This window comes from Rhinopithecus bieti, unplaced genomic scaffold (genome assembly GCF_001698545.2).
Source record: "Rhinopithecus bieti isolate Rb0 unplaced genomic scaffold, ASM169854v2 scaffold_1918, whole genome shotgun sequence".
Classification (NCBI taxonomy): domain Eukaryota; kingdom Metazoa; phylum Chordata; class Mammalia; order Primates; family Cercopithecidae; genus Rhinopithecus; species Rhinopithecus bieti.
In genome coordinates this window covers 423,125-445,419 of record NW_016803680.1, presented here as the reverse complement: position 1 = coordinate 445,419, position 22,295 = coordinate 423,125, and the positions used below count along the sequence as shown (strand labels likewise).

General features: G+C 43.3%; 1 protein-coding gene across 1 annotated transcript in view; it reads right to left on the bottom strand.

The window, feature by feature from the left end:
• The window catches only part of IQCK (IQ motif containing K), a 150,051-nt gene that overhangs the window by 100,639 nt on the left and 27,117 nt on the right, over positions 1-22,295 (bottom strand). Inside the window, exons 6-7 of the mRNA XM_017849779.1 lie at positions 671-723; positions 459-536 (exon numbers count right to left, since the gene is read on the bottom strand). Coding sequence (XP_017705268.1) covers positions 459-536; positions 671-723 — 131 coding nt within the window. The remainder of the gene's footprint in view (positions 1-458; positions 537-670; positions 724-22,295) is intronic.

Below are 22,295 nucleotides of genomic sequence, written 5' to 3'. Positions count from 1 at the left end.
GCAGTGGCCAGATCTCAGCTCACTGCAAGCTCCGCCTCCCGGGTTCCCACCATTCTCCTGCCTCAGCCTCCCGAGTAGCTGGGACTACAGGCGCCCACCACCTCGCCCAGCTAGTTTTTTGTATTTTTTTTAGTAGAGACAGGGTTTCACTGTGTTAGCCAGGATGGTCTCGATCTCCTGACCTTGTGATCCACCTGTCTCGGCCTCCCAAAGTGCTGGGATTACAGGCTTGAGCCACCGCGCCTGGCCTTCTGGAGTGCTTCTTGAATGAAATTACTGGCATGATTAGGATAAGGTTAGCCTAGGCTAAGAATAACCAGAGACAAGATTGTCAGAAATATGACTGGCCCAGAGTCCTGGATGGATCACATCAGTTTGTTCTCTTAGATTGAAGAAAACTATTATTAACGCAATATTAAATTAGGAATAAATTATTCAAAGCCTTGTGTCATACTTACTGTTGCTTTAGCCACTCCTCCACAAATGGAATGGAGAAAAATTCTGTGAATGGCTCCCCTGCCCTCTTTGGATTTTGGCTGGTCAAGATGCCATATGTTTGATTGACAAGAAAACAATAAGCAAGAATTCAAGTCAGTTGTTGCTATTCTGCTTGCAAATTAACACGAATGAATTCTTAGGATTACTGAATCGTCAGACATGAACAACTTACTTGTATAACCACTCGGTCAGAAAATCACAGGCAATGAATTTGGTTCTTTTCCTCTAAAGAGAGAAGAGATAATTAAATTACAGCTGACCCTTAACAACATGGATTTGAACTGCACAGGTCTACTTATACATGACTCTTTTCAATAAAGCTTAACACCGGCCAGGTGTGGTGGCTCACGCCTGTAATCCCAGGACTTTGGGAGGCCAAGGTGGGTGGATCACTTGAGGTCAGGAGTTCGAGACCAGCCTGGCCAACACAGTGAAACCCTGTGTCTACTAAAAATACAAAAATTAGCCAGGCATGGTGGCGGGCGCCTGTAGTCCCAGCTACTCAGGAGGCTGAGGCAGGAGAATCGCTTGAACCTGGGAGGTGGAGGTTGCAATGAACCGAGACTTTGCCACTGCCCTCCAGCCTGGGCAACAGGGTGAGACTATGTGTCAAAAAAACAAAAAACTTAACACCAAGTGTGCCTGCCTCTCCTGCCTTTCCTTCCACCTCTGCTACCCCTGAGACAGCAGGACCAATCCTTCCTCTTCCTCCTTCTCAGCCTACTAAACCTGAAGATGAGGAACACCTTTATGACGATCCACTTCCACTTAATGACTGGTAAATATATTTTCTCTTTTTTATAATTTTCTTAATAAATTTTCTTTTGCTACCTTACTTATAAGAATACAGTATATAATACATATAACATACAAAATTTGTGCTACTGGTAAGGCTTCCAGTCAACAGTAGGCTATTAGTAGTTAAGTTTTGAGGGAGTCAAAAGTTTTATGTGGATTTTCTTTATTTCTTTTTGTGACAGGGCCTCATTCTATCATCCAGGCTGGAGTACAGTGGCGTGATCTCAGCTCACTGCAACTTCTGCCTCCTGAGCTGAAGTGACCTTCCCACCTCAGCCTCCCCAGTACCTGGGACTACAGGCACACACCACCGCACCTGGCTAATTTTTGTATTTTTTGTAGAGATGGGGTTCATCATGTTGCCCAGCCTGGTCTCAAACTCCTGAGCTCAAGCAGTCTGCCCTGCCTTGGCCTCCCAAAGTGCTGGGATTACAGGTGTGAGCCACTGTGCCCGGCCAAAGTTGTAAGTGGATTTTTGACTGCACGGGGGTTTGGCACCTGTATTGTTTAGGAGTCAACTGTATATTACTTTGCCCACATGAAAGGAGGTTAATTGATTGCTTGTGTTAGATGAAATAGGCATAAATCCTTTATGAGATTTATAAGAACATCAAGAAACAGTAACTTGGCCAAAGAATTCTAAAGACATTTCTTTAGTCCTCTTTCAATAAGCACATTTTCTGACATTAGGTACTAATAAAAGACAGTGCTCATATCGGGGTTTATTACATACTTTTGGAATTGGAGGATTTTGTTATTTAAATTTAGACTGTGCTTCTCTTTTATGAGTAATTGTATATATTGCTTTACCCCAGATTCACTGAAGTCCTCTGAACAGCAGTCCTTTGGGTCTGAGTGCCACCTTCATGAGACACCCCACACACAGGTGCCACCAGTGATGTGGCTGACCCTGCTAGCTCTCCACCCAAGGTCCACTCTCCACTTCAGCCTTATTAACAGAAACATGATTGCTTCCAAATGGCAATCAGCTCAGCCAAAGATCTACATTTCCCAGGCTCCCATGTAGCAAGGGACAGCTATGTCATACAGTTCTGCCCGACGAGATGGAAACAGACATATTCTAGGGACCTCTGAGAAAATTCTGCTTTCCTGATTTCTGCTGCCCCTTCCTCCTTGAAGTTTCGTATCACTTCTTCAGCCTGGAACATAGATGTGGGGCTGGAAGTGGAGCAGCCCCTTTTAGCCAAGAGGCCCAAAGCCACGTGCTAAGGATAGTGAAGCAGGGGATAGAAAGAGCCTGTGTCTTCCTTAAGCCACAGCACCAGCTTGGGCCTGCCCTACTCTGGACATCTAAATGTGTAAGGAGAAATACACTTCATTCGTTTTATTGCCACTGTTCTTGAATATTCAATACAGGCAGCTGAATGCAGCCCCTAAGGGACAGATACCTAGTAAGCCACAAGGGAAAAGACATCCCAGAGTAAAGGGGAGAAGATAAGCTGAGCCTGCAATGGAGTGGAGCACCAGATATCCTGTCTTCTATTTCCATTTCAAGTTTCTTCTTGGAACCCAAAGAATACCAGTCAACTTCTTTTAGAGAATTGTTATGGAAATCGGGTGATAAAATCTCTGTGTCTTCTTTTAAAAATAGCAGGAGCTAAGAACCAAGTCAGTCTAGAGGTGTTGGTTGCCATGTGGAGAGATCCTTCCCAAGAAGAAAGATGCTACAAAGTGTCCTGGATATCCTCTTTGCATCTCCAGATCCACCCTCCCTACCCTGCTCTGTGCCTCAGGAAGCTGCTTTTCATGGTTCACATCAACCAGGCTCCCATACCCTCCAGATGGGTCCATCCTATGGGAGGTACCAACAGGAGATCAGAGAGATGGAGGAGGGAAAGACAGAGTATTAGGGGTTGAATTGCATCACCCCAGAATTCATATGGTGAAGTATAACCCCTTCGGAATGTGACCTTATTGGAAATGTCAGAGGCACGTGAACTACAGCAACTCCATCTTGAATAGGAGCTGGATAAAATGAGGCTGAGACCTACTGTGCTGCATTCCCAGATGGTTAAGGCATTGCAAGTCACAGGATGAGATAGGAGGTCAGCACAAGATACAGGTCATAAAGACCTTGCTGATGAAACAGTTGCCATAAAGAAGCCGGCCAAAACCCACCAAAACCAAGATGGCGACAAGAGTGACCTCTGGGCATCCTCACTGCTACACTCCCACCAGGGCCATAACAGTTTACAAATACCATGGCAATGTCAGGAAGTTACCCTATATCATCTAAACAGGGGAGGCATGAATAATCCACCCCTTGTTTAGCATATACTCAAGAAATAACCATAAAAATGGGCAACCAGCAGCCCTAGGGGCTGCTCTATCTATGGAGTAGCCATTCTTTTATTCCTATACTTTCCTAATAAACTTGCTTTCACTTTATGGACTCGCCCTGAATTTTTTCTTGCACAAGATCCAAGAACTCTCTTGGGGTCTGGATCAGGACCCCTTTCCTGTAACATACCCTCCAGATCGGTCCAGTCAATGGGAGATATCAGCAGGAGATGAGAGAAATGGAGAAGGGAAAAGCTGAGTGTTTAGGGTTGAATTGTATCACCCCAAAATTCGTATGTTGAAGTATAACTCCCAAGACCTCAGAACATGAATGTATTGGAAACACGATTGTCGCAGATGTAATGAGTTAAACCCAGCCACTCCTGAAAGACAAAGCAGTTCCACTGAGAATGAATGAATTTGGGGCTCTATTAACAAGGAAGAAGGGAGATGCTGTTGGGTAGACAAACAGTGGCAGATGCCTGATGATACTGATGATACTCTACTAGATCCTGGGTCCAGTTATGACTGAAGCCAAAATTCCCTGGACCTTTCGGGTACAAGAACCAATATTCTCTTTTGCACTTAAGCCAGTTTGCATTAGGTTGTTCATTATTTGAAACACAGAGACTTTTAAGCACTATTACTGTCTTCTCCAGTCAGTTAACCACCATTTATCCTGCATGATGCCTCCAGGAAGCCTTTCTGAGCATTCTCACTGTCTTTTTAAAAAATTATATATTTTTTTAAATTTTAGAGACAGAGACAGAGTCTCTCTCTGTCACCCAGGCTGGAGTATAGTGGCATGATCTCTCTCCAGCCTCAAACTCCTGGGCTCAAGCAATCCTTCTGCCTCAGCCTCTTGAGTAGTTGGGACTACAGACATATGCCACTACACTGGCCAATATACTTTTAAAACTTTTTGTAGAGACGGGGTCTCACTCTGTTGCCCGGGCTGGTCTCAAACTCCTGGGCTCAAGAGATCCTCCTGCCTCATGCCTCAGCCTCCTGAGTAGTTGGAACTAAAGCCATGCACCACCACACCTGGCTAATATATTTTAAAAACTTTTTGGAGAGATGAGTTATCACTGTGTTGCCCAAGCTGGTCTCAGTCTCTTGGGCTCAAGTGATCCTCCTATCTCGGCCTTCCAAAGCTCTAGGATTATAGACATGGACCACTTTGCCCAGTCTCACCCTCTTAAGTTTAGGGAGGGCTCTACTCCAGTTTTCTGTGTGCTTCTCTGTCATAGCACCTGAGACTATAACACGGGTCTGCCATGTTCGTCTTCCCTACTGAATCATAAGCTCTGTGAGGACAGGCCACATGTCTTTTTTTTTTTTTTTTTAATTCCCAGTGCTTAATTGACTGCACTGAGGCTGTGCATGGTGGCTCACGCCTGTAATCCCAGCACTTTGGGAGGCCGAGGCGGGCGGATCACTTGAGATCAGGAGTTTGAGACCAGCCTGGCCAACATGGCGAAACCCCATCTCTACTAAAATATAAAAATAAGCCAGGCATGGTGACACGTGCCTGTAATCCCAGCTACTTGGGAAGCTGAGACAGGAGAATCGCTTGAACCTGGGAGGCGGAGGTTGCAGTGAGCTGATATCACGCCACTGCACTCCAGCCTGGGCAACAGAGCAAGATTCCATCTCAGAAAAAAAAAGTAATTAATTTTAAAAAATTCGCCGGGCACGGTGGCTCAAGCCTGTAATCCCAGCACTTTGGGAGGCCGAGACGGGCGGATCACGAGGTCAGGAGATCGAGACCATCCTGGCTAACATGGTGAAACCCCGTCTCTACTAAAAAATACAAAAAACTAGCTGGTCGAGGTGGCGGGCGCCTGTAGTCCCAGCTACTCGGGAGGCTGAGGCAGGAGAATGGCATGAACCCGAGAGGAGGAGCTTGCAGTAAGCCGAGATCCGGCCACTGCACCCCAGCCTGGGTGACAGAGCAAGACTCCGTCTCAAAAAAATAAAAAAATAAAAAAAATTGACTGCACTGCACACAGCAGGTGAGCAGTTCCTGTTGAATAAATGAATGAATGAATTAGCCATTCAACTCTCAAGCATCAAAGCAAGAAAAAACTCATGTACACAGGTTCTGATATTTAAAAGTAGGAATTGCTAATATAATTCTGGACAATTTCTCTTTACTTTCTTCCCACAATATTTTACTATGAAAATGTTTCCATAATTTTTTTCTTTTTTCCTCTTTACTTTGAAATGGAAAACTCAGCTTTATAATTCAAGATAAGGTTGAAATGATTGTTGTGGAATTGATGTTTCACCAAAAGAAAAGGCTCCTTCACACTTTTACTGAAATCTTTATTGGAGTTTTTAGTAAATAAAATATTGTGGTGCCTGAGTTACTGGAGATTACCTGCAATCTTTTACCTCATTGCTGAAACCCCTTTATGAAAAAATGGAAATACTGCTGGCTGGCATAATAAAATGCAATGTATCACACCATGTAACAAGGTCTTCTAATCTGCCCTGCAAGAATAGGAGTCCCTTCAAAAAGCCATCTTTAACCAAAATAAGAAAATACTTGTATAACAATGCAAATATGTAACTAGTCCGAATTGCTGTATAATAATTTAAACAATCTGGCAATTGTTGGATGGCAGTGTCTCTCTCCTGCCCTACAAAAGATGCATTGTTCCCTCGGCATTTATCACATCGTTTAGTGGTAAAGATTACTTCTGCAAAGAGAATGCAGCTTGACTTTAATAAATAGATTTTAAAAATAGCCAAATGGTCTGATGTATGAAGGTCATGCACACAGATTTAATCACTTTTGATGCAAAGAAATAAAATGGAAGAAAGAGTGTTTTCCTTCTGTTCTGGGCAAGCGTGGACGTGCTATGCATACCCAGACATGTGGAACAGTGGGGATATTGTTCAGCTGTTGTTTAGTTTAAAAATTATCTGCTGAGGAGCTGAAAGAGAGAAGGAAAAGCAAATGAAAAGTTGTGGTGAGTGATGAAATAAGAGAGGAAGTAGGAGAGAAAGAAATTAAAGAGCGAGATTTAGACAGCGAGGGCACACAGGGTTTATGTAATGTGGGCAAATACACTGAGCCCTTGATTGTTAACGGGTGAAAATGCTCAAGTTTGGGAGAGCAGAGGGAACAGTTAAGGCAGCCTCTAACAAGGTTTAAAAATATTCTTTTAATCTATAATTAAAAAGGAAAAAGACTAGGTGTCAAGGGTTAAGGCATCATCATGTCCTCAAAAGTCTGCAACTTACTCTGAAATGCATCCAGAAAACCAAGATGAATGAATAGAGGGATGGATTGATGGGTTCATGGATAGATATGTGATAAAATAAATAAAGCAAAATGGAAATTGTAGAATCAAGGCAGTGGATACGTGGGAATGCATTCCAAAATTCTCTCAGTTCATCTATCTGATTAATTTTTTAAATAATAAAATTGGAGGAGAAGGGAAATGGGAGGAAAATACCATCAAAAAAGTCCCAGACCCCTAAAAGAGAAAATGCAGAATTTTGTTTTTTTAGACAGAGTCTCACTCCGTTGCCCAGGCTGGAGTGCAGTGGCATGATCTCCGCTCACTGCAACCTCCACCACCTGGGTTCAAGCCTCAGACTCCCAAGTAGCTAGGATTACAGGCGTAGGCATAGCATTACCATGGCCCGGCTAATTTTTGTGTTTTTAGTAGTTACAGGGTTTTGCCATGTTGGCCAGGCTGGTCTCCAACTGCTGGCCTCCAACTCCTCCAACTGCTGGCCTCAAGTGATCTACCCGACTTGGCCTCCCAAAGTGCTGGGATTGCAGGCATGAGCCACAGCGCCCGGCCAAAAATGCAGAAATTAATAGAGGTTCAATCCAGACAGTATTTTGTACCAACTTTTATACTGGATGCATGTAGACGAGATACACTGGAGGACCGAAGGCTGGAAAGAGAAACAGCTAGCATTAAAAAGCAATTGAATTGGCATCAGATGACTCATATAATTCCACCTAGAAAAGTTAAAAGCACATGCTGTGAGTCCAGGGGACTGAAGTGTGGCTGGCTACAGCACTGTGTTGGTTAAGACTCTTTGGGCTTACAAGGAATAGAAATATGCTGAGTTTACTTCATGTCTTAGTCCATTCAGGTGGCAATAACAAAAATATCATAAACTGGGTGACTAATAAACGACAAACATTTATCTCTCACAGTTCTAGAGGCTGGGAAGTCTAAGATAAAAGTGCTAGCAGATTTGGTGTCTGGTTCCTCATAGATGGCACCCATAGATGGAAGGGACAAGGCAGCTGTCTGGAGCGCAGTGGCACGATCTCAGCTCACTGCAAGCTCCGCCTCCTGGGTTCACGTCATTCTCCTGCCTCAGCCCTCCCAAAATGCTGGCATTACAGGTGTAAGTCACTGCGCTTGGCCTGTTTTGACTCTTTCAGCATGTGTTTGGAAATGACATATGTCATGCTGACCAAAGCAGTCAGTCACATGGTCAAACCTCCCTTAGGGAGAGGCCACAAATATTTCTGAAGTATAATCTATTCTACCACGGGGAGTGACTGTACAGGTAAAAGGAATGGTGGGGAAAATGAGAATCTCTCTGGATGGTGGCAGAGCCAGGTCTCAGGAAGAACTGGACCACTGCTCATGGCTGTTCAGGGCACAGGCGAGGCTGCAGTCATCCAACAACGGTTCTGGTTCTAGTTATGGTTATGCGAAGTTCAGCTCCTTGGCCATGGCTCCTTTCATTGCTTGCTGTTGCTTTTTCTGCTGTTCTCTCCTAATTGATTCTCTGTCCTCCTTTCTCTGCCTTTAAGGTTGTCTCTAGGTGTCCCCTCCTCCCTGTGCTACCGTCTGCCTGTTCTCTCTGCAGTGTGACATCCCCACTTCCCAGATGGGAGAATCTGATAGGACTAGTTAGATACTCCCAAGAGAGACCATCCCTGTTGGGTAGACCATTTCACAGTCATTTGCCATCTAAGAGTGGCTGCCCAAGGACCTGATCCATATTCCTGGTTCAATCACGTGTAGTCTGGGTGATGGGGACATGGATAAAGAAGGAACAAAGAGCAGCAGTTAAGGACGGTGGATGTGGCATACACGTAGAACATCACAGCCTCCTTCCCCACGTTATTTTCCACAGCACATTTCCAGATACCCCAGAATTCCCAGACACGATGAAACCATCCATAACTATGATCCTAGAAATAAGCATACACTTGGCCTATAACCAGATGCCAAAATATTTATAGCAAACTGCAAACAGGTATTCACATTTTTTTTTTCCACTGAGAAGGCATTTCATTAGAGAAAACTTAATACTTCTCCAAAGAAGTTCAAAACATGCACTAATCACAGTGACCAAGACCTCCAGCCTGGGCCACAGGGTCATTTCAAAAAGTGTTTTGGCTGAAAAGGGATCATGCTAAAATAATTCTACCACACCTTTCCTGCCATAATCTATTGTTTCCACTCCTTAGAATTTTTTTTCCAACAAAAGCTGATGGTATTACTAACTTTCCTTATTGGTCAAGACCAGGAAATAAGAGTTTCTTCCTTACTGACCAAAGCCCTTGTACTTTTTAAAGGATATTCAGGTATTTAATTATAAAAAGGAAAATAACTACAATGAATGACTACGAGATGGGCAAGGAATGTAAAAAGAAAAGAAAGAAAGAGAAAAAAAATTCTGTAATTGTACAGAATTATTCGTAGTAGCAAATTTTAGTGTCCTGAGATCATCAAAGAATTTGTCCGGAGTTAGAAATAGTTTCCTGACACCAACTATGGTCTACAATAGTCTTCACTGTAATAGAATTTGATGAGCAACCAAAAGCCAAAATGGAAAAATTTACATTGCATGGAATAAGATAGGAAAAGAGGCGGTCTTATGGCCTCTACCCAGAGTCCACATTTAATCCATATTTAAAACTGACATAAAATGTATTTCCAGCCATCATTTTACTCATGCACAAAACTGATTTCTTTCCAAATTAAGCAAAGTGCATTGTTCCAGTCTGACTCTGTTCAACATTTACTTACTGTGTGCACGCCCTGTGCTAAACACAGGAGATAAAGAAAATGAGTAAGGCACGGCCCCAGTGTGGTTATTAATTAAATGCCCCCAAACTGCCACCCTGCAGCTCCTGACCTGGGTAGTAAGTGACAGTAGGTGCAGATGGTTAACTCCACCTCAGCTCCAGGTGTGAACCCTGATAAGGCAGGTGAGATAATCCCACCTCACCCCACCTAGACCTGAGCCAATCTGGTCCACATTTATCCTGGTCAAAGGGATGCACTGAATCAGGAATGGGCATGTGACCCACTTCAGAGTGATGAGATGTCAGGGGAGGTGTGCTGGGGCTTCTGGGAAGTTAATTTCCTTCGCTTTCCTGAAACAGTTTGCTGGCCCCCTTCTGTTTGATGTAGTAGGTGGATACAAAGCTGAGGCAGTGGTTACGGCTGTTTTGCCAATCCAAAGGAAGCCAGCCCCGGGATAAAGCTGACTCTGCTAGAGGCCAAGAAGAGAGGCAGGAGAGAACCACGTCCTCCTTAGTTATATCACAGAGTTCCTGAATCAAACCAACCCTGAAGCCTTCCCTCTCTACCCTGGGGCCTTCTAGTTTCCTGAGCCAATAAATCCTCTGTATTATTTAAGTCAGTTTCCTGCTAGTTCAACATAATGCACCCTAACTAAGATATGTGCTCAGTATCCCTTCCATCTTATTTTGGTTACAGCACCCTGAGTTCCTTTCAGGAATCCATTTTTCCCCAGCAAAAACTATGGGCTTTGGGTGGGGCCCCTTTCCTTGCCTAACATGCCACTAAATCACAATTCCCCTAGTTCCAAGGACTTATTCCAAAGAAGGTATTTTTATTTATTTATTTATTTTATTTTTAGAGACAGGGTCTTGCTCTGTCACCTAGGCTGGAGTGCAATGGCATGATCATAGTTCACTGTAGCCTTGGGGTCCTAGGCTCAAGGCATCTCCATGCCTCAGCTTCCTGAGTAGCTAGGACTACAGGCACATGCCACAATGCTCAGGTAATTTTCAAAAGTTTTTTTTTTTTTTTTGTAGAGACAGGGGTTTTGCTGTGTTGACCAGGCTGGTCTGGAACTCCTGGGTTCAAGCTATCCTTTTGTCTTGGCCTCTCAAAGTGCCTGGGATTACAGGCGTGAGCCACTATGCCCAGCCCAATTACTCAGGCAATTGACCTGAGTTGGCTCAATTAGAGAGAAACTCTGGGAGAGACTTTCTCTCTCTCTCTCTCTCGCTCGCTCTCTCTGCTACACTTGAGCCTTATAGGACATAGGCTGGTGCCACAAGATGAGGGCCCATTTGAGGGTGAAGCCAACCCAGAGGAAGATAGACAACAGTCACGAAGACATCATCTGGGCCACCAGATCAAGCTGTGCTGGAAGATCTCCCTTTGGGCCTCGTCTACATTTTTTAAAAGGTCCGGGTATGGTGGCTCATACCTGTAATCCCAACACTTTGGGAGGCTGAGGCAAGCAGATCATTCAAGCTGAGAAGTTTGAGACCAGCCTGGCCATCATGGCAAAGCCCCATCTCTACAAAAAATACAAAAACTAGCCAGGCATGGTGGCATGTATGCCTATAGTCCCAGCTACTCAGGAGGCTGAGGTGGGAGGATCGTTAGAGCTGGGGTAGATTGAGGCTGCAGCGAGCTATGATCTCACCCCAGCCTGGGCAGCAGAGTGAGACTCTATCTCAAAAAATAAATAAGTAATATACAAAGACAGAAAGAAAGAAAGAAAACAATCCCTTTCTGCTTAGGGTAGTTTGTATGGGGTTTTCTGCCATGTTCAGGATCTGCCCTCAAAGAGTTAACTCCAGCAAATAAGGAAATCTTAGCTCTGCATACTTAATACTCCCCAGCTGAAACAAACTCATTTGTGTTTCCACTACTTTTACTGCTAACAATATAAGTCTTTTATCAAAAATTGCTTACAGTAAAAATGATTAACTTTACTCTGAGTGCTCAAAATATTTTCAGAGATGCATCAGAAAGAATTTCCAAGTGAAGTTTGCAATGTAGCCACTGAGCCAGCTCTGTTTAATATAGCAGTTCAATTAAATTCTAATTAAATTCTGATCGCTCGTGTTCCAATTAACCTAATCCAAAGGCATGGCTGAATGTCATGGAATTCCTTAAGAACATCAACCTAACTGTAAGGTTTAATCTTCATAATGCTATTTACACATCTCAGACTTAATTTGTTCCAGTGGAATGCAATGCAGGTCACGGCAGAGCAGAAATGGTACTGTGGCCTTTTAACTAGACTTCAGTCTAAAAACACTTGCACAGTTAACAATTGCACAGTTGATTTCCTGCCTTACAACCTTTTCCCCTTCCAACTCTTATGGAGTGTGGCCAGCCCAGGGGCACTCAGGAAAGCAGCTATAATCATAATCGGAAGATCAGAAAGGTCAATGTCAATGCAGATTCAATAAGGAGAAGGCAAGTCTTTGTACAAATTCTACTCCCACGTATTTTGATCTCAGGATCAAAATTATTTGCACACCTAGCTTCAAAGCCATGCCTCTGAGAAACCAAGGGATCTGGAGCACTCCCTTCAAGGCCTGCTCTCATGCCAAGCCCTGTGTTACAGGAAGCTACCGGCAGAGGCTTGATGACATGCCTGTCCTGATCCATCTGGCTACTCCTGCCTAAAACTGAATTTATTCTTTCTCTCATCGCCTACCTGGACCCCATCTCTCTTCCCTCTGGCTTTGCACTTGCTCGCATTTGCCTCCCTCCTTCAAGCACAATTTTAAAATTTATTTTTATTTATTTATCTCTTGTAGAGACAGGGTCTCGCTCTGTCACCCAAGCTGGAGTGCAGTGGTGTGATCATAGCTTACTGCAGCCTCAAACTCTTGGGCTCAAGCAATCCTCTCACCTCAGCCTCCCAAGTAGCTGGGACTATAGGCACATGGCATTATGCCTGAATAATTTCTATTTTTTGTAGAGATAGGGTCTTGCTATATTGCCCAGGCTGGTCTCCAATTCCTGATCTCAAGTGATCCACCTACGTTGGCCTCCCAAAGTGCGGGATAATGGGTGTAAACCACTGTGCTTGGCCAAGCACAATTCTTAATAACGATGGCTCCCATTACTGTGGTTGACACACCCCATCTCATTTATTCTTCCTCACACCCCTGGTGAGGTGGATACTATGATTATCAATTCCTCACTTAACAAATAAGAAAACTGAGGCTCACAGCATTTCAGGAAACTTCCTAGGGGCCCAGAGCTAGCAGAGTTGAAGGAGAGATTCAAGCCCACCTAACTCCAGCAGTCCCACCCTCATCACCACACCTACCACAGCCCTCCACATTTCTGACACCACTGCTACCATTCAACTCCCCCTAAATGGCCAGTCCCTGTCCACCTCTTCCTCTCAGACTGTCTCATTTTCAGACTTCCACTTTTTCCAATTTAATTTTGTTCTAATTGTTATCTTTCACTGTAGCTGTGCCAAGCACTTAGCCGAATACTTTAAATGCATTACCTTATTAAATTCTTGGCTGGGCGCAGTGGCTCACGCCTATAATCCCAGGACTTTGGGAGGCCAAGGTGGGTGGATCACTTGAGGTCAGGAGTTCGAGACCAGCCTGGCCAACATGGTGAAACCCTGTCTCTACTAAAAACACAAAAATTAACCGGGCATGGTGGTGCATACCTATAGCCCCAGCTACTTGGGAGGCTGAGACAGGAGAGTTGCTGTCACTCCAGCCTGGGTGACAGAGCAAGACACTCCATCTCAGAAAAAAAAAAAAATTCTCGTTAACTTAGGCCAGGCACGATGGTTCAATCCTGTAATCCCAGCACTTTGGGAAGCCAAGGCGGACAGATCACTTGAGATCAGGAGTTCAAGACTAGCCTGGCCAACATGGTGAAACCCCAAATCTACTAAAAATACAAAAACTAGCCGGGCATGGTGGTGCACGCCTGTAGTCCTAGCTATTTGTGAGGCTGAGGCAGGAGAATCCCTTGAACCAGGGAGGTGGAGGTTGCAGTGAGCCAGGATCATGCCACTGCACTCCAGCCTGGGCCACAGTACGAGACTCCGTCACACAGACACACACAAAAATCATAAACTCCTTTATCTGAAGCAATTACTATTATTATTTATGTTTTACAGAGGAAGAGACTGAGGCTTAGAAAGATTAAAATCACAAGGTCACAATACTAGCAAGGTCTGGGGTCACGCATCTAGAAAGAGGTGGAACGAGGCCCTATACTCAGGCGAAAATGGCTCCAAATTCTATACTAAATCATTAAGCTTCCATTACACTGTAGTGCCTCCCACACAACAATAACTACTTAATCATTCGGCTTCCTTTATACTATACTGCCTCCCACATAACAGCTATGACTACGAAAATACGGCTAGTTCCAGGACTTCAAAGCATGAATAGGCAAACTTTTTCTTTTTTGTTTTTTTTTTTCCTTTTTGAAATAGGATTTCACCCTGTTGCCCAGGCTGGAGTGCAGTGCTGCAATCATAGCTCACTGCAGCCTTGACCTCCCAGGCTCAGTGGATTCTCCCACCTCAGCCTTCGGAGTACCTGGGACTACAGGCGCACATCACGGTGCCCAGCAAATTGTGTAAATTTAATTTTTGTAGGGACGGGGTTTCACCATGTTGCCCAAGCTGGTCTTGAATTCCTGGGCTCAGGCGATGCTCCTGCCTCAGCTTCCTAAAGTGCTGGGGTTACACATCTGAGCCACCATGCCTGGCCAAACTTTTTCTTAAAGGGTCAGATAGTAAACACAGGCTCATGACACAACGATTCAACTCTGCCATTGTAGTGAAAAAGTTGTTACAGGTAATAGGTAAAGGAGAAGGCATAGCTGTGTTCCAATGAAATTTCATTTACAAAAACAGGTAGCTGACGTGTAGTTGGAAGGTGTCAGCTTCAGAACGTTATGAATAACTGAGAGATGATCTTTCATATGGAATCACGGAAAAATCCACAGTACTTGATTTCTGACACTGAAGTCTGATTTTAAGAAAGCTCTGTTTCATCTCTCTTCACTATTTCCTGGATAACCCTTTATGATTCTAAGGGGTTAACAGTTGAAACATCTTTGGATCTGGGACTAGTTTGTGACCTGGTTTTTCCTGTTCCTAAACAGTAGTAGGAGAAATGCAGTTCTCTAAACAACCAAGAGAGTCAATGATTTACTTTAAGATACGTTCTTTCAAAAAAACCTCATTTTCATTCTTTTTTAAAATGGCTTCCTTCTTTAGACATAAATTCTCAAGAGAAGGCTGGGATACTTGCAGGGCTGGTTTTTTTGTTTGTTTTGTTTTGTTTTTTTTCCATTACAGGCTGTGATTCTAGCAGTTCCTTAACTCTGGGAGGTGTCTTTATATTACATTCTCAGATTCTAAGCTCATCATTATTTCCAAGAGTTATGTTTTGATTTTTACTAATACCTATCATTTTAAAAAGGTACCAGTATTTTCAGAATGACAAGGAGAGTCCATCCTTGGCCATCTATCTGTAATGTCCAGAATGCAGTAAGAGAATTACACCCTCCATTTACTCATGTAACAATTGGTCAACCAGAAGAGGCCATGGGGAATAGCACTCCTTTACAGACTGGCTGTTTTCCAAGAGAAACGCTAATAGGATTAACAACAGTGAATGTGTATTGAGTGTTTTCTATGTGCCAGACACTCTTAAGTTTTACTTAACTCATTTATCCTCACAACAAGGACATATTACTACAATGTATTATAGGTAATTCATATTTTACAGATCAGAAAATGAGGGCACAGAGATGCCAAATACCTTGCCCAAAGTCACTGAGTAGTAAATGGAAGGATAAGAATTTAGCTGGGTTCAGTGGCTCATGCCTGTAATTCCAGCACTTTGGGAGGGAGAGGTGGGTGGATCACCTAAAGTCAGGAGTTTCAGACTGGCCTGGCCAACATGGTGAAACGCTGTCTTTACTAAAAACACAAAAAATAGCCGGGACTGGTGGCGCACGCCTGTAATCCAGCTATTTGGGAGGCTGAGGCACCAGAATTGCTTGAATCCGGGAGGTGGAGGTTGCAGTGAGCCGTGATCACATCACTGCACTCCAGCCTAGGCAACAAAGTAAGACTCTGACTGAAAAAAAAAAAAAAAAAAGAATTTGAGCCCAGATGGTTGAACTCCAGAAAAAGCCCCTTCACACATTAGCTCATTTTATCTTTCCTGAAGTCACCAGGCTGGAGCCAGCAGTCACAGCTGCCAACTGTGGCCCGGTCCATATTATTTCTAATGCAATGTATACGGTAAGTTGCAAAAAGGGCCACCATTCTCCGCCCTTCCTGCACTTTGCAGTGTGACTTTATAGCTCTTCCCATCAAGAAGTGGAATCTATAAAAGGGAACGAACTCATGTATTTTGCAGCAACATGGATGGAACTGGGGGGCATTATCTTAAGTGAAACAAGCCAGACACAGAAAGTAAAATATCGCATGTTCTTATTCATAAGTGGGTGCTAAAACCTGTATATACACACATGGAGAGAGCGGAATGACAGACAATGAAGACTCAGAAGGGTGAAGGGGTGGAAGAAGGGTGATGATGACAAACTACTTATTGGGTACAATGTGTGTTATTTGGGAGACAGATACCCTAAAGCCCTGACTTGGCCACTATGCAATCTATGCATGTAATGAAATTGTATTTATACCCCATACATTTACTTAAAAAAAAAAAAGAATCTGTTTCCTAACTCTTTGGATCTAGGCTGGCCTTGTGACTTGCTCTGGCCACTCTAACGTGTGAAAGTGACACTAGGTCAGTTCCAAGCCTCAGGCTTAAGAGGCCTTGACACGTCTAATTGAATTGAAGCAACCCTGCCTGGCTGCCATATGAACAACCTAGGGTTAATCTGATAGAGGATGAGAGAGCACATGGAACAGCTCATCCCAGTTGAGGCCATCCTAAACCAGCCAGCATCTAGCCCACCCAGTAGCTGCCAAAGACACATGAATGAACCCAGCCAAGGCCAGAAGAAACTCCCAGCTAAATCTAGCCCAAGTTGCTAACTTGCAGAAAAGTGAGCTAAATAAATGGTTATGATTTTTTTTTTTTTGGTAGAGATAGGGGTCTTGCTATGTTGCCCAAGCTGGTCTTGAACTCCTGAGCTCAATGATCCTCCTGCCTCGGCCTCTCAAATTGCTGGGATTACAGCCATGAGCCACGATGCCTGACCAATGCTTGTAATTTTAAGCCACTAACTTTTGAGGTAGTTTGTTATATGGCAAAAGTTAACTGATAAAGTACATAATAATCGAAATGTAATTTATGGTCAAATGATAACGTTCCCCTATCTGGCAGTTAGTCAAGACTGCCACCACAGCCATCTGGCATAAAGCCATGCCCCTCAAAGCCAGAGGACAAAGCTTCAGACCAGAGAAGGAAAATCCTGCCACAAAGCCACTGCCCTTCATTTTGTAAAAGAACCATGGGGTCACCCTAGGGTCAGAGCCTGCTGACTTTCTTTTCAAAGCCTTGTCCTTTGAGGATCACTTTGATTTTCAGAAACAAAAGCAAGTCGTAGCCAAGTTTGGGAAATGAAGTGATCAATGCTCTTTTGTTTAAAATAAAAAAGAGAAGAAACTTGACTATAAAGTTATAATAAGATTTTCTTGCATGGCTTACAAACTAGATCTGACAGCAATTCTAAGAGTCACAGAGGGAAATATTTTCAGCATCCACAGCCTTATCACCATGAGACACAGTAGGAATGAATGTCAGGTTGGGGATGGTTAATGGCAACAACTAAGACCTACTATTTGATAGCACAACAGGGTGGCTGTAGTCAATAAAAACTTAAGCATACATTTTAAAATAAGTAAAAGAGTATATGTAATTGGATTGTTGGTAACACAAAGTTACTTAGGGGATGGAAACCCCATTCTCCATGATATTTCGCATTGCATGCCTGTAGCAAAACATCTCATGCACCCCATAAATATATATACCTACGATGTACACACAAAAATTTAAAAAAAAAAAAAAGAAATGAAGCCAGACTCTTTTCTTGTTGTTTGTTTTTTCGAGACAGAGTCTCACTCTGTCCCCCAAGCTAGATCTCTGCTCACTGCAACCTCTGCCTCCCAGGTTCAAGCTATTCTCATGCCTCAGCCTCCCAAGTAGCTGGGATTACAGGCACGTGCCACCATGCCCGGCTAATTCTTAGTAATTTTAGTAGAGAACTTGGTGGAAGTCATGTTCCAGAAGGTCTTGGCTTTCCAATTTTGCTTTTACCCTCTTGGAAAGCTGCTGGAGACCACCATGCTGTAAAGGAGCTGGTCTAGCCCACTGGAAGATGCGAGGCCACATGAAGGAGAACCAAAGTGCCCCAGCTAGCAGTCAGCACCAGGGCCCCAGACACGTAAGTGAGATAGAATTGGACCTTCCAACCCAGCCCAGTTACCAGCTGAACGCAGTCACGTGAGTGACCCCAGGAGAGAGCAGCAGAACTGCCCATTCGGCCCAGAGTCATGAGAAATAATAAATCGTTATTTTAAGCCATAAAGTTTTCACATAGTTTATTGTACAACATAGCAATCAGGTAACTGATAAATAGGTTATATTATATCATCTAAGCATTTCATTTCAGGATAGCAAGAAGCACACTATACAACGCTATGACAAGGGAGCACTGGGCCCAATAAGGTTGACAGTCATGGAAATAATTATTTCCAACTGCTTTTAAAATAAAACCCACTTTCTTTACTGGCCCATGTGATGGTACGGCCACTGCAGGGCTGACCCTGTCAAACTCACCTGTCCTCTCTTTTGCTCACTCTGTCCCAAACATACTGGCCTCCTTTTTGTCCCTGGAATAGGTCACAGAATTTGGCAGTACTAGGTCATTAGTAAACTTGAGTTGTACCAGACATAGTGAGCATTTAGATGCCAGAGTGCCACATTAAAGAAACAATGAATGGTAAAAAGATGTAGGTGAGGTGATTCACTGAGTGTGTCAGTGAAAAGGAAAGACAGAAAGAAAATAACCTAGACGAGGCAGCAGGGTCAAATATAAGGACTTGAAAATGTTACTTAACATTAACTTCTATTTTTCCTGATTACAAAGGTAACTCATGCTTTTTCTGAAATTTTTAAATATACTCAAAATATTGGAATATGAAATACAGGAGAGCAAAGGGTTCAAACTTTCATCTCTTCCCCATCTTCCACGTGATTCTTCACTTATTGGCTAAAGAATTTAGATACTATTATCTGCATTCTGTTACCTTTGGCTTGTTGTATACATGCTGCATAAATTGCTATACACACAGGAAATGTCTGTACACTATCTATTGTTGGCCACATATGTACTTCCACCGGCTATTTGTACAAAGCCATCATTTTCCGTTATTTATCTTTCAGAGTATATTTAACACAATATAAAATACTGCTAGCACCCAGCTAATTTCACAGCAAAACTAGAAGGCCATTGGCTTTACTTGTAGATTGTTACTCTAATGCCATACAGATGCCACTTAAAAAATCTCAATTATTTTTTTTACATGATTGAAAATGACCATTTGAGAAAGGGTTAAATAAATCTATTTCATTTGTTAAATTCATATTATGAAATATGCAGGGTCTTGATCTAATTCTTAGGCTGAGATAATTCATGGAAATCATGTGCTTAAGGTTTATTCTCCCAATTGTAATCTCCACCACAAATTAAGGATTAGAGAAATACCTGCCTATTAAATGTGCTGAATTTTATACTGAGCATTTAAAATAGAGTTAAATATCTAAAGATGGGTCAGGTGCACTGGCTTGTCCCTGTAATCCCAGGACTTTGGGAAACCAAGGCAGGAGGACCAGTTGAGCTCAGGAGTTTGAGACCAGCCTGGGCAACATAGTGAGACCCCATCTCTAAAAATAAAAATGAAAATAATTTTTAAAATGAAAAAATATACTACTTGTGTGCTTAAAGAAGAAAAAACAAGTAGGAACAAACTGTTTGGTTAGAAACTATATTAAGTTCATAATATTTGAAATGACATATATATATACATGAATCAGAAGATGAGTGACTCAAAACCAAAATAATCAAGCTTGCACAGCTTTTGGGGAACAGGCCTGGGTTGAAAGGGTCTGCCTGATTCCAGAGGCTGGAATCAAGGAATTCCTGAACCAAGTACCATACGATGCCTCAATTCATGTGTGCAGACACACCTACACCTATACACACACCCACACACACCACACATCACACAATAGATGTGTGTGTAACTGGCCAAATGCTCTATGGCTTAGTAATTAGGTGCCAGCTCTTGCTGCTTCTCTGTCTGCTCTCCTCCCCCGGTTTTCCTTGGAGTTTCATGGTATTGGCAGGACAGCCTAAATAAAAGGCTTGCTAACTTCTCACTCCTCTTCTCCACAGCCTCCAGACCCATCTTTCATGGCAGAATCTGGCCTCTGCTTTCAGCAAGCTGTGAGACTGACCATCAGAGTGGAGCAGTGGTCAAACTCTTAGACTCTGGAACCATTTTTGGTTTGAGTCTTGGCTCTGCCACTTTTTAGTTGTGTACTTGAGCTTCTTGGTTAGACCTGGTGCTGCACAACCCTGATCTGTAAGATGATGATAATAGCACCCATCTCCAAAAATTGTTGAGAGGATTAAATGAGTGACTTCAGGTAAAGTGCTTAGAATAACATCTGGCACAAAGTAAGGCTCAAAAAGTGCTGGCAACTACTATTCTTGAATCCTAGCCTCTTGCTCTGGCTCTCCATTGTCTATGAATGAGGCTCCTTCAATTTGAGGAGTTCCTTGCCCAGCTCCAGTTCCAGGGAGCCTAGCAGACGTAGGCAGTCTCCCCATTGTCTACCTCCCTCCAGAGGCAGTAGATCCAGACACTGCAGGTTTAGTTAATAAATTACCTCCTGTGTGTACTAGCTATGGCAAACTGGATAAAGGTCACAGTCCTCCATAGAGTGCTCATGCAGCTTAATTTCTATCTTAAAAGTAGACCCTGACTTTTATTTTTTAATTTATTTTTTTGAGACAGAATCTCACTCTGTCACCCAGGCTGGAGTGCAGTGGCGTGATGTCAGCTCACTGTAACCTTTGCAACCTGAGTTCAAGCGATTCTCCTGTCTCAGCCTCTCAAGTAGCTGGAATTACAGGCACGTGCCACCATGCCCAACTAATTTTTTTGTATTCTTAGTAGAGACAGGGTTTTGCCACGTTGGCCATGGTGGGCTCGAACTCCTGACCTCAAGTGATCCACCTGCCTCGGCCTCCCAAAGTGCAGGGATTACAGGCATGAGCCACTGCGCCTGGCCAGCCCTGACTTTTGAGAATCCATATTCATTCACTTATCCAATAAATACTCATTGAGTTCCTATTATGTTCCAGGCACTGTGAGGGCTACGTCATAGAAAAAAAATAAACAGAAAAATAATGAAGTCAAGTATAAATAACTAGACATCAGCAGTTTAAGGGCAAAACGCAGATCAGCAAGTATTTTTGAGCAACTTAATATAAATGCTATTTCAAGATATAATTTGAATGGCCCCAATCACCAATGAATTACGCTGCTGTGTAAGAGCCATTTGGATGCAAGTTCAGTTGTGGGTGACAGATAAGAATGCCCCAGTTATGTAATTTTGGTTGGAGGCCAGTCATCGTTCAGTTTAAGCATCTATTCCCAATGACAGGATGTGAGGAACAGCCGAATCAAGAAAATGCGAATCTGTTGTGCAGATCTGGATAACGGGAGTTCCACTTGAGTCTGACAAATGTTGAAATGGCACTAATGTGATTTTTAAGCCTTCGAAAATAACCCACAAAAGACTACATGACCGGGGGGCGGGGAGGGGGAACATGGAGGGAATCAGATTTAATTTAAAAATCCTAAGTCAGGAAATGAAGAAAGTTAATAGTAATTTACCCACCTTGCATATTTGTAGCATTCAAAATACTGAATTTCCTGGCAAAGCGTGAGAAGCAGAGGAGTCCTTGGTTCTGGGAGTATCATTCGTTACTTCCCCTCTTCCACCCAATGACAGGAGCAGGTCTGCCGTCCTTTTAACAGTTGAGGAAACTGAGGCTCACGAATTACTTAGGGCCACGCTGCAAAGAAGCGGTCTAGTAGGATTTTGAACTCCAGTGTGCCTGCCTTTCAAGCTTCTCCACTTTTACAAGTGAACAGGTTTGTGGTTGTGCTTGTTGTTTTTCAGACTCAGTCTCACTCTGTCACCCAGGCTGGACTGCAGTGGTGAGATCTGGGCTCACTGCAACCTCTGCCTCCCAGGTTCAAGCAAGTCTCCTGCCTCAGCCTCCCAAGTAGCTGAAATTACAGGTGCCTGCCACCATGCCTGGCTAATTTTGGTATTTTCAGTAGAGACGGGATTTCACCATGTTGCCCAGGCTGGTGTCGAACTCCTGGGCACAAGCAATCCTCCCACCTCGGCCTCCCTAAGCGGTGGGATTACAGGCATGAACCACCATGCCTGGCCACACATGAACAGCTTTAACAAGCCACATTTTCTACATTCCTTTATCATTCATTATAAAATTTAAACTTTAATGCTATGTTCAAGCACCCTGGAGGATTTGACATTTAGACTGTTTTCATTTAGTCTCACGAGTAGCTCATCTGTAGGATGTCAACGATGAAATATGAGTTGGCACAAGGATGCCTCATTAATC